The 13,637-nt window shown below is 32.8% G+C and overlaps 1 protein-coding gene across 3 annotated transcripts in view; it reads right to left on the reverse strand.

The window, feature by feature from the left end:
- The window catches only part of Dmd (dystrophin), a 1,999,854-nt gene that overhangs the window by 607,152 nt on the left and 1,379,065 nt on the right, over nucleotides 1-13,637 (reverse strand). For all 3 annotated transcript variants that reach the window (XM_090326714.1, XM_090326711.1, XM_090326710.1), the window contains one exon: nucleotides 3,787-3,904. In XM_090326714.1, the coding sequence (XP_090182840.1) occupies nucleotides 3,787-3,904 (118 nt within the window). The remainder of the gene's footprint in view (nucleotides 1-3,786; nucleotides 3,905-13,637) is intronic.

Below are 13,637 nucleotides of genomic sequence, written 5' to 3' on the forward strand. Positions count from 1 at the left end.
GATGTCAAAAGAAGGAAATTTATATGGTTTATTCCACTTCTTCTAAAATAAGCAAGCCTCTATTAGACAAAACCTGAGAGGAAGATATTGGCTGGCATTTCATTAGCGATAGAGATTTCAGGGAAATGTAGAGAACAACACAGTCTCTTTATTTTGTCATGTAGGATCTCACGAATTTGGTTGCAGCTCTGAATGATGGGTTGAAAAAGCTGCTATAAAAATGTCAGTTAAGTCAAAAAACCTGGTGAGAGTATTTTTATTCTCATACAACAAGCAGAACATTCTCCTGTCTACAGCCTCATATACCAGATCTTTAAGCAATACAATGTGAATTCCTTTTTTAAAAAAATTATAAGGTGTCACCAGATTTCTCAAAGAATCCTGGACTAGTTTGAAAAATCCTTAGCTGAAAAAATGATTTCAAAAGCAAAAATGTATTTCTTTATCTGTGACCTTGTTTCAGCTCATTCCCTGGTTTAGATGGTGAAAAGTATACCTTTTTTGTTCTCATCTGCCCAGTTCTTCTATACCAAATTTCTCTCACCCTAACAATATGTGTAAATTAATGAGCATCTACTACTGGTCACATATTTCTATGAGCAATGTTAAGTAATGTGTCCTTATAATCACTCTAAAAATGCAATTAACTCCTTAAGATAGATGAGGAAATCATGGCATATGGAAATAAATCTGCTAGACAAAGGTAACAGAGGTAACATATAACTGAAGTTTACTCTGAGTTTGAACATCTGAAACTAATAAAGGAAACAAGTCTATGACTAGACACTCAAATGCAAAGAAGGTAAAATTATAAATAGGCAAAGAAAAAAATTCTGCTGAGCCTCTAATAGCATGAAGTTTGCATAATATTTAAGTTCTCAAACATATTCCTTCCTCCTTTCTATGTATCATGTGTCTCAAACCTTATCATCATATAGGAATGGAGTCAAATATTCATTACTTCCCATTTTCCTAAGATATTAAACTATGCTCTCTGAGGCTCTTTGTTGCAAAAGCCTCTAAGAATAGTACTATCTACCACCTATGTATATAGTGGAGTCAAAATATTTAGCCATATTGGATATCAAAATCATTGAAACAAATTGTTTACCAAAATAGCCTTTCCAAAATATTTCTAACCCTTATATATCTTATTTCATCTTTCCAAAGCAATATTCTTTTCAGTCTTGTGAATCTCTTTTCTTTTTATTTGTGGAAGTGAAATAATCAAACACCGACTCAAATCTCATTAAACCCTTTCCTAATAGGCATTCAAAGCAATGAAATGTTAGTTTTTGAAGAAACAAGAACTAACATTCCATGAACTTTTTACTATGACTCTAATGAAGTGTTCTACATGTGTTAGCTCATCTAATTTTCCTAATGCTTGAGGGAGTAATACCAAATCCTATTTTATGGAAGAGGAAACTGAGAGTAGAAGTTTCCTAAGAGTAGCCATTTGTTCAAGATCACAAAGCTAACTGGCCACCCTGGGAAGGTGACACCTCAAAACCTATATGCTCTATTGTTATGGATCCTTCAAATAGCAGTGATGAATGATATGGAGGGAAAAGTCACAGAAACAAGTTTATCAAATAAAAGTATCAGAGAACTCATATTTGTCAATATTATTTGTAAATTAAGCAGAATAAAAAATAAAGCAGTTACTTCTATATCCTCTTACTGCTATACAAGGTATTATGTTTTGTACTTAATAGACATGAATAAGAGTTTTGCACAATGTAGACACCTTGAAGGAAGCAAATTCAAATTCTTTTCATTTTATTGGCCTGTTGCACCCTGACTCCTTTTGCCCAAGGAAAAAGTGGTTGACAAATTAGCAATCTGAACATCAGAAATGAAGGATTCCGCATTGGAGTTCACTTAGAAAAAAATTTATTCTCCTACCTAGATTATTGCAACATGATTTTGGTCAATATAATTATATAAAATGACAGCTGTCATGGCAATAGCTCTGTACTGTAAAACGTGTTTCTGTTTTGAAGACACAATTATTTGAGGCTTATTACTAGTAGAAAGGAAGATCTTTGCTAGTTTTTTTCTCTTTATAGAATATAATAATCATGTATAATTTCTGAAACTGTGTGAACTGGGATTTACCAAGGAGCCAATTGTTTCAGTATAGTATTATACATAAATACTCTTATTTGTTTGATTCCTTTTTTAATATCTGTAGAAGTTTCAGGGCAATAAAAAAAGAAGAAGAAAATCACTAAACAGAAAAAAATTATGATTCTGTGACCATGTATTTTATCTTGGCCCTTTCCCTGAGAGCTGTCTATATGAAGAGTAACTCCACTTAAAGAATATTGAAACTTTGAATATTGAATTTCCACCCCATTTTATAGATTTCAAATGGAGAGATAAACTGAAACATCACAGGACTAAAATGACACTGTTTAGATAAACATATCCTGTCAGAATTGTCCTAGTTCAGCATCAGAGACCTCAGCAATAGTGAAACCAAGATTTTGACAAATATTTCTAATAAGCAACATGATGTTTTAACAGCTTTTAAGAAAATGCCATTTTACATGATTTGCATCATAATCCTTCCATTATGCTGCAAATATTCATAGAGTGAAGGGCAAAAGCTTAGAAAAATATAATTACTGAAATCACTTGATATTTGCATAAAAAGTGCTTTTTGATCATTCAAATCATATAACAAAGAAAACCAGTTTAGTATTATGTGCTAGCCCAGCAAAAGTGAGACCCTGAGATCAAACCTCAGTATCTCTCAAAAGAAAGCATAAGGAAATGTGGGTGGAGAGCATTTTCCCAATTTTCGTTTTTTCTCTTCAAAGAAAGGTGATCAAAGTAGCAATTACATGTTTAGCCCAACAGCCAAGATTATAAGGAGAATCTGGTATCTCCATGGATGCTAGGCTAGATAGATGAAAACCCAAGAGTAAATATTCTGTCAAATTATGCTTCATATCCACCATACAATGTTTGCCTTGAAATTATTTTCTACCAAAAATGTTTATTCTATTCAGTGTAATTTTTCACTAATTGAAAGATAACATCATGAAGTAAAAATCTTATTTAGTAGAGCATTTATCATCTACAATTATTTCAGACTATTTCCATAAATTTGATGTTGGAATATTGATATAAGATATGACCAGATATTCATACACAATGGAATTCTATGCTGCTGTCAGAAAGAACGACATTGCCCCATTCGTAAGGAAATGGAAAAACTTAGAAAAAAATCATATAAAGTGAAGAAAGACAGACTCAAAGGAACATAGGCTCAATGGTTTCCCTCATTTGTCATAATCAGTAGAAACCTTGGGATCTTCTAGTAGAGATTTACAATAGAACAAAACCTAGATACATAAGGCCATTTAGTATGATGCTAAATGAAAGGACCTTCAGGATTTAGAAACAAAAGCCATATAATGAGTGATTGTTGTCTTTAATGTACTGTGTTATCTCTCATCACTTTTGCTGTTCCTTGGTTATCTCATATTGTTACAGTATTTTACCTTGTTATCTGATATATTGTATATATGTTTGATTGGTTATATGAAATTGGATGGGGAAGGGGGGAAAACAACATGAGCGGTGGGGGGGGGGGCAGGGAAATGGGGACCATGACATGAGAAAGGATATCAATGTATGTGACTAATGCACCTTCTTTCTGGTGAATATAATGTAACCCTTCTATTAATTACAATAAAAATACATGAAAATAAGATGTAACCAGAACTTTCATACATCTTGATTTGAGATTCCCATGTATGTTAAATGACTTACTTCTGTCAGTAATAATTGTTCTGGCCTCTTGATTGCTTGTTTTGTTTTTCAAATTCTGAGCAGCAGTAATGAGTTCTTCCAACTGGGGGCGCCTCTGGTCCAAATCCTGTAGAGTTGTCTGAAAAAACAAATACTATTCAATTTTGTAGTTTTTCTTTTTTAGCAATACAAGGTAAAGTGCACTTTTCAAACCAACCAAAACACTTTTAGAAATAACAGGAAGATTTTACCAGATATAAATCTCCACTATGAACGGCTTTACAGAAAATAATTGAACAAGAAATATGTCTCATTCTTAGACATCAAAAATTATTTCAAGTAGAAATCTTGATTATTGATTTACTTCACTACTGAAGGTTTTAGATGGAACCATTCCAGAGTGCCTGCATGCTGTTCTGAGCTCCTTTTGCTCAAGAGTGGTAGTACTCTACCATGTGAGCCCCAGGTTCAGGACTTTCCAACATGGGCTGGCTTTGAACCTTGAGTCTCAGACCTTAGCCTCCTGAGTGTCTAGGATTACAGGTATGTGCCACTGGCACCTGGATTGCAAATCCACATTTTAAATATACTTTCCATTTATCTTTTATGATTAAGCATGTTTGGGGAATGCCAATCTAGGCATTAGTGCTTAATGCCTCCACATGGTTTACATAATTTTTCTTATTTTTATTCTCAAATAATAATACTACTAATAATAACACTAATAAACAAGGTATATGTTCTATCTCATTTTAAGTAAGATGCTCTTTTACTAGCACATATGGCTGATGAACGTGAAAACCTGAAATATGGTGGAGAGTAATAATGAAACTGATTTTCTAGGTCCCCTTGGTTCCTGGTGGTTTTCTTTTTTTAAATTTTATTTATTTATTTATTTATTTTTGTCGGGATAATGTATAGAGAGGTTACAGTTACATTTGTCAGGTAGTAGGTGTGTTACTTCTCACACATTGATACCCCTTCTCTTGTTTTAGTCCCCATTTCCATCCCACCACCCCCTCTCAATCATCTTGTTTTCCCCCTTCCCTTTCCAATTTCAAAATAAACGTATATACAATATAGCAGGTAATAGTCAGATACAGTAACAATATGAGATAAACCAAAGGACAAAAAAAGGAGAAGAGAAATAACATAGTAAATTAAGAACAGCAATCACACAAGATAAATGTCTTGTTTTCTTATAATTTGTTTTTGTTTTGCAAACAAAAACAGTGGAGAATCAGTGGAGAGAGAGGCTTTGTAATATAAGTTCAATTGTTCTTGGTAATACAGAAATAATGAGAAACACATGCCCAAGCACTGTACATTTGTTTAGAATACCTCTTTCTCTTTCTCTCTCTCTTTCTCTATCTGTATTGAAAAAAATAGAGGGACTAACATTTAACAAATTTTCCACATTTGTAAGCTGTGATTGCTCAGAAGAAAAATCCAATTTTCAGGTTTCTAACTTTTATGGTTTCTTTACACAAAAGGGTGTTTGAAATATGGAACAAATTGCCAAAGACAGCTTTTGAAGTAAGTAGCATAAGTAAGTTGGAGAGTACTAAAGAAATCTTAAAGTAGGAGTCACATAATAGCACACAGATTTTTATGAAATAAGGTATTTTTCAGAGTTAGTATGTTAAACTTTGGTCATTTGTGACACACCAAAGTGAAAAGTTGCTTTGGGAAATACTGAAAAATATTTGAATATGTCTGCTAGATATGCTCTTAAATAAACAGATTTACATAGAAACCTTAGAAAAAGCAAAATTTCAACCTAAATTTTATGAAGAATTTTAAATACATAGACCTAGAAAACTACATAAATTCATCCATATATTTTCTGACTTGTAGACATTAATCCATATTTTTTCAGATGCTACATATGATTCTCAAGGCTGTAAAAATAGTCCTTAACAAATTTGGAATGGAGCTAAATTTAAACACAAATCTGTATCTTTTCATAACTGAAATTTTTATATAGCAAACATTATTTTATTTGGATATTTAAAATTTTATGTTGGGTTATTTAATAATGGTTCACCCGGAAACATCCAAACTTTACTTTTAGATATAATCATTCTGTTTGATATACTTTTTCTCTTCTTTTGAAATTTCAAACTTCATTTCAAATGTATGTTGTAAAAGTAACTCAACTTTATGCCTTCCTGGACTCTAAATTAAACCTGACCACAATGAACAGCTTTTACTGCTGAAATTAGCAAGCATGTCAATTTAGACTTAAAACAAGCCATTTTCCCCTCTAATGAACAAAATAGTTCTCAGGGTATTGTGAAACCTGTTCTTTAGTTGGGTGATTTTCTAATACTGCTGACAGATACATGCTTGGTAAGCAACACCTGAGAAGATTATTAATGACATCCTTTGAAGCAAACTCCTTAAACATCTAAGAAGTTTTAAAGTTTCAAAATGCAACACTACTATGCATTTTTGTCAGTCATGAGACTTGAACTCTGCACCTGGGCACTCTCCCAAGCTCTTCAGCTCAAGGCTACCACCCTACCCCTTAAGCCACAGCCCAATTTCCCCTTTTCTACTGATTAATTAGGAATAAGAGTCTCACTTTCTTTAGTGCCTGGACTGGCTTTGAATCATGATTTTCATATCTCAGCCTCCTGAGTAGCTAGGATTGTAGGTGTGAGCCACCGCGCCCAGCCACTACTATGCATTTCTAAGGTACTTCTAAAAATTGCAACTTTTTATCCCATTTATTGGCCAAGATTTATAAATATTCCTTCTAAAACAAGTTGTATAGTACAGTATTTTGCTACAAAATTATTAGATGCTAATATACTCCTACATTAATAGTTTCTTTGGAGAGAAGAATAGAATTTTATCATTTCCATGCCTCTCCAGAAATAAAAGTTTTGAAGATGGCACGCATTTCAGTATTTTTCTTTGTATTGAGATTTAAAAACAGTAACTGAAGGACCTTCTTGCTAAGGAACTGAACACAAGCACATGTAAAACTGTTTCCATTTTTATTTGGCTTCCATTTTATTTGATATTATAATTTGATTTGACATCTTAGCTTTACACTTGTAGAACTTCTTAAGTACAATGACCTTTCTTATGTAGAGAAAAGTCAGAGAACTTCTTACATGTATTTTTTTAAACTCTCAATTCTTTCTTTTTGGCCAAGTCTGCTACAAATAACACATGGTACTCTCAAGCCCATAACTCCAAATTCATTTTTCATCCTTCCAGTGATTCTGATCTGGGGTTCAACTTTCCTCTTCCTAATTTTATTCAAACTAAACAAGTAGAAAACTAAATTCTTACTTATTTCTCTGATATGAATCCAGATATTTATTACCCAAACAATGTATGGGCAAACTACAGCTGTTGCATGCTTAACAGTTTCTAAGCATGATAGCTGATTTTTTCTCTGCAGATTCTATTATTCTGCAGGAAGCAAAACACAGGAAAAGGAAGGAATCCACACTACGTCTAAGGAGTCCTAAGCCAGCTAGTGAGTTTTATTAAAAAAAAAAAAAACAGCTTACCCCTTGGAGATGAGAATTCATCATGGATTCCACTAGCTGAGCAAAGATGGAGGGAAAAAAGAATCTTCAAATACAAAGTAAATCAAAAGTCTTTAATCCCACTAAATCCCCCTAGGGTTGAGGGAAGTGGATATATATAGCAATCCCATGAAGAAGGGAGTTAAACAGTGAAACCCCATATAAGTAGGTCATTTTAGGTTCTTAGAAAAATGTATGACTTATTACATTCATTAAAATTGAATTATATCTAATATATACTCAAAGAGAAAACTTTTGTTCAGTTAAATAGTTATTATTTGCATGTCTAAGAAAATACTTTAGCCAACTTTGCTGTATCTATTATATTTTTCCTATAAAAACAACTATCTTCAAACAAAAGTGAGTGCTACTTGGTGTGATTTTTCAGGAAATTTAAATAACACTGTAAAATGTTCTTTAATTTTAAACATACCATTGAAGATTGACAAGTAAAATAGTTTATAAAATCTTGCTATGTATGGAAGATAATAAGCATTTAAATCTGGTAGGAACTAAATTGTAGCCTTTCTAGAAACTGACAGGGTTTTATACCTGTGAGGATGCTAATCATGTGTTTACCTTTCGATTGCCTCACCTTCACTCTGACTTCTCATCTTGCATTCAACTGCTTTTTCAAGTAAACTGGCTAAATATATAGTTATCTTTATTATCCCTCACTTCTTTATCTCCCACTTATATTTTAAATCACCTTATTTTCCTCCTCGGCATATCTTTTATACTTCTACAAGTATTCTAGCACCATCACTGCTAATGTTATAAATGCCTTCTCAATTAGTTAAGGAAATAACAATTCAGTTTTATATGATTTCAAATATGCAGAAGATTTGCAAGAATGTTCAAAGAACTCCCTTGTATACTCTTCTTGGGTATAGTAGCTACTAACTCTTTTGCTACATAATTTTCCCATGAATTAATCATTCCCATTTATCTTCAGATATTACACTATATACTTCTTAAGAACAATGCCATTCTCTTATAGAGCCTCAGCTCAATTTCAAACTCAGGAAATTTAACATACCTTTAGTACAACAATCTCATTCACTCTCTTTAGCCTAAGAATGACAGTTACCACATTAGTGGCCTTTATAGCTACATTTTCATTTCCTGGTCGGGGCTCAGTCCTTGCTTTTAGTTGTCATATCTCTTTTGAATAATTTAATCTGAAAGAATTATTTGCTTTCTTTGATCATCGTATTATTCATAGTTTGGAAGAACAAAAACTGGGTATTTTGTTCTCTAATTTGAGTTTTGGACTATTTTTAGTGTTCCTCAAAAAGGAAATTAAGTACAGACAGATTTTATATAAGCAGTTACAATAAACTAAGGTATTATAGAAGGGAGAAGAATAGGGAGCTATGAAGCATATGGCCGAGATATCTAACTAGTTGCGGAGGCTATTTCGGGAGGGTTCTGGCAGAGAAATCTAGATCAAATGGTTTTCAACTCTTTTCTATCGAAAGTGTACAAAGAAGTTGGAAAGATCCACTGCTGGTACACATCGTGATGACCACCCAGGACTTTGCCTACTGGAACCTGACTAACGACCCCAGATGCTTCATGGTAAAATCTATCACTACATTGCAATAAGCCAAGTTACCCACAAATTTCTCATCAATGTCTGAATGTGGTGGGAATAACAGAGAGTTTATTAGGAAACAAGGGCTCCTTTGGTTGACTCAGGACCTTACATTGTCACACATTTTTGCCTAGTTGAAAAATAACCAAAGCAAAACGGAGTGAATGTGTAGCTGAACTGGTAGTGCATCTGCATGGAAAGAGTAAGGTCCTGAATTCAAATCCTAGTATTGCTACAATGAAAAGACTAGTTCGTATAATTAAATTTTAAAACGTCATTTAAAAAAATGAGCACACCTGGGTATTCTCAGGTAAGATTTTGAAAGGAATAGCACTATAACTAAATCCTAGAAAGTTTGGTGAGGCAATGAAGAAGTATTGTAACCTTATTAAAAAATAAATGAGGTAAAGTTTGAAAAATAAATGAAATTTAAAATCTGCTTGTTGGTGTCAAAGGATTATTGCAAAATAATGGGAGATAAATGTAGGTACAGTAGAAGTAGTTTATTGCTAGTTTTCAAAGTATTTCTAATTGGCACATAACTGTTATATAGTTGACTTTTTTGACAATCAGATCAAATGCTAATATCGCCTCACAAGGACAGCTACAAAGAAGTGAATACTGGAAAAATCAAAGCTATTGGAACATGATTTTAGTAATCTTCTGCCTTTGTACAAACTATTCTTTCTGGATGGGATCCTTAATCTTTTTGCAAGTCCTGCGGCATGAACTCAGGGCCTGCGTACTGTCCCTGGGCTTTCTCAAGGCTAGAGCTCTACCACTTGAACCACAGCACTGCTTCCGATTTTTAGTATGTATGTTGTACTGAGGAATTTACCTGGGACTTTGTCCATGCTAGGCAAACACTCTACCAATAGGCCAAACTCCCGGCCCCAAGGATACTTATATTTATTATTTGTCAATTCCTAGAAATATAATGGATATGTGTAATCAAAAGTGTTGATTGAACAAATGACTAGACACATTAACAGAAGTAGTGATGCAAAAACAAATAATTATAATTAGGTGTGGAAGTTATTATAACAAAAGTCCTTGTTTAATTCAGTGTTTAGAGTATTCTAAAATTACTGTATTTGGGTAACTGAAATTGAAAGATATGACAGCTATTCATGAAGTTATTCAAGCTCAAAAATACAATATGGTAGTCTGTGAAACTCATTTCTGTTCCTCTCTAATCATGGTTTTGGTATTTCCTAACCTACTGAAGGGGTTAAATCATATTACAGGCTTCTTTCCAAACTGATGCTCACCTTGTAGTATTTTTTTTAATGCCAAACAAATCTACTGTGAGTGTGTAATTAAAAATAAGCTTTTGGAAGAAAGACTAAGATGGTCCTTTTCAAATTATGTCATAAGAAAGTGAAGATATTAGTTTGTCATTGCATAAAATCCTTTACCATGCAAAAATGAAAATCCCCCATTACACAAGCTCATAACCAGTATCATTTAAATTGGGTCTAAATATACTTATCATACAACTTCAAAAAATCAAGAAGATGGAAGAATTTTAGGCTACAATATATTGATCATGATTTCAAGTGCATTTCTAAACTAACACAAAGGAGCCTGATAATTTTAGCTATGCTATTAGTTACTCTATATTGTTCATAATTCTTGAAACTCATTGTTTTGCAAATTTAGCATACTTACAAAGAAAAATTGGGAACATTTTTAACACTAGTTTTTGCTATGTGCATCATATTTATGAGCTGTTGATATTATGACCCAATAACATAAATCACATATTTTCCCCACACAAACGTGAAAGGGGAAAATGAAAGTATTTAATAATATACACATTTTGGTATTATTCTTGCTTTTTGTCTCCAGTGTTTATTTCTTATTCTATCTTGAATAGCTATTTTTTTAAATGTCCGTGTCTTCAACTTATCAAGACAAATTTTCTTACCTATTTAGAGCAACCTATAATTCAAATTCAGCCATAAGTGAACCCAATTAATATAAAATAGAGAATAAATTATAAGTTATGAGTAGTAAAGTGTAATGATCTAAGAGCATTATTTATGATATTTTGCCTGACACAGAACACTCCTCATTTTTGTACATTAAAATAATGCACAACTTCTACAAAAATCACAAATAAATGAGGCTAGAGTTCAGATTAATCATTGGTCAGTCATATGGATAAGAAATAGGTATTGAAAGAATTCTATACACAATACACTATAGTGAAAATATGCTTTATAATTGAAATTGGATGACACAAAAGAGCATCTCAAGTGAAATCAATGAACTTCCAATATAGTTGGGAAGATAACTTACCGATCTACTCAATGACTCAATAACAGAACATGAGAAATATAAATAACAGTCTATTGACCACAGATTTTATACTAATTGTTGGCTGAAGAATAGTATTTTAATTTGATCTTGTTCTGTGAAACCTCCATAGGAAAAGCAGGGGGTTGGAGCTGTAACTTAAAGGATAAATTGGGTTGATAATAATAACCTAATAATAAGAAAGAAGGAAATCTACACAAGGAGTGAACTGCCCGTAAAGTGTTTAGACCAGAATGGGCCAGCGTTATTGGGAAAGAAAGGAAAAGGCAGCTAGCTTAGTAGTGAACAGATTTTAGATGATTGGGATCAAGTTGTGCAGGGAGATGAGCTAGAATGCAAAGGTTTCTGAATAACAGTGAGCCAAGTAAAGACATAATGTTGAAGGAAAGGGGAACAATTGGAGGACTAAGAACAGACATATCACAAAAATAACAGTAGCATTTCAGAAAGAGTAACTTCATACCACAGCATCCAACTTCTTTCCCAAAGGAGACCTGGAAAACTGAATTTCAGCAACCCAAGAAAAAGTATTTATTCACTTTGATTAAACCTTCAGTTGTGAAACCTTGCGAAATATTTCCGATTTAGTGCCATTAATTCTTTCATTTAAGGATACAAGAATTTTATTTCATAAGAGTATAAATAAGTGCAAATCCATTGCTTGTCAAAAAAAAAACTTTCTGAGAACTAGTAAACAAGTTTGATGAATTCCTTTGTAATAAATAATATATTAAAATGTATGGGTGTCAAGAGAACCTGTAGTTTCAGGGTAGAGGAAAGTAAACACTCAGAATATTTCATTTAAATTCTGAAATTCATACTCTAAAGGAAAAACAAACTTTCAGAGTGTGACAGGAACATGAGATTTCTTTTTAAAAATAACTCCCAAGATAATTGTCAGTGGTGATAAGAATTATCAATATAATGCTATAATGTCTCATTTTGTGAATGTAAATTCTCAGTGCCCTTTTATATCTATCATTATAATAGTCCTATGATTTTTTTCTATAGGAGATGAAGATTCAGATATTAATCTCTCCCCTTTTTAGGAAAGTCATACAGAAAAGGTTGTACTAATCCCTTTCAAAATCAAAAGGCAAAGTAGACAAAAGGTTATGTTAAAAATGTATTTGGCCTTTTCATGTTTTTCAAACATTTTAGAGATGTCACTTATTTGGATACTGAGACAAAGACCTTGGCTATTCCCTGACAACTGCTACCAGCACTGAACTGAGACAGAGAAATTCTGTGACACTATCTATATATAGCAAGTGAAGTAAATAAATGAGGGATTATCTCAAGGCTATTACATTTAGGTAAACTGTTAATAGAATAATTCAAGCCCTCTAATCTGCTTTTCCTATCTTCAAATGGTAGATGTTAAGATCTGAATTATCAAAACAATTGGTGTAGCTTTTCAATTCATTTTGCAAATATGGGGATAAAATCATGTACAAGATATTTAATCTATGAGGTCTCAATTTTCTGTTCCAAACTCTGGGTGCTACAACCATGTGTTTATGCTAGAAGGTGATAGTTTATTACTTTTAAAATCTCTTTTAATTATATAAATGTAAAATAAGAATGTCTGTGCATATATGTATAAGCCTGTGTGCTCTACTCTCCTATTGCAGAGTCACTATCCCAAAAGTAGAAATGAGATATGAACAAACATATACTTTACATCATAATAGTATATTATGATATTATGTATGCCACTTAGATATTATAAGACAAAACTAACAATTGGGTATGACTCCTCAAGATAAACAACGTCCTTTGTACATTTCCTCAATAGTTGCTTCAGAGATCAACAATAATCTATTTTTTCTCAGAAATGATATGACTGGAAAAGATAAAAGTTTGTCTTTGATTGGATACTATGTACTTAAGACTTGGTTTAGCTTAAATCATTTGTGAGGATCATTTTTGGTAGTTAAGGGGAGTTGCTATTATAGAGTGTTAATACACTTTCAGTGAAGTGTTGCTGGGGGTAGAAGGTGTTAGACATTGATCAAGAGCTTAAGAGATGAGCTATTTATTTTTGCTGTTGTAAGAGGAAAGTCTCTATAATAAAACAGTGATTCTGCTTCTCTGTTGAAAGATATCATTTTATGACAAAAAAAGCTCTCTTCAGTAAACAAAGAACAGACTGTTATTGTCAGAGGTAAAAATTACAATAAAGGATATTTCCCTGTAGGAGCACAAAAGACTTTAGCCTAGTTGGAACTTACAGTGTGACAGCTTCTAAAAGACGGGACATACTCTATTGGGAGAATATCCTATATAAATGGAATTCCCTAAACCCTACTAGTCCCGATCCTATAAAAATGGTTCTACATTAGCACACTGTGTTAGTAAATTATACACTTGCACTGCAGCATGAATAGAGCCCAATTGGGAGA

The sequence above is a fragment of the Megascapheus bottae genome, chromosome X (genome assembly GCF_031878675.1).
Source record: "Megascapheus bottae isolate mThoBot1 chromosome X, mThoBot2.hap1, whole genome shotgun sequence".
Classification (NCBI taxonomy): domain Eukaryota; kingdom Metazoa; phylum Chordata; class Mammalia; order Rodentia; family Geomyidae; genus Megascapheus; species Megascapheus bottae.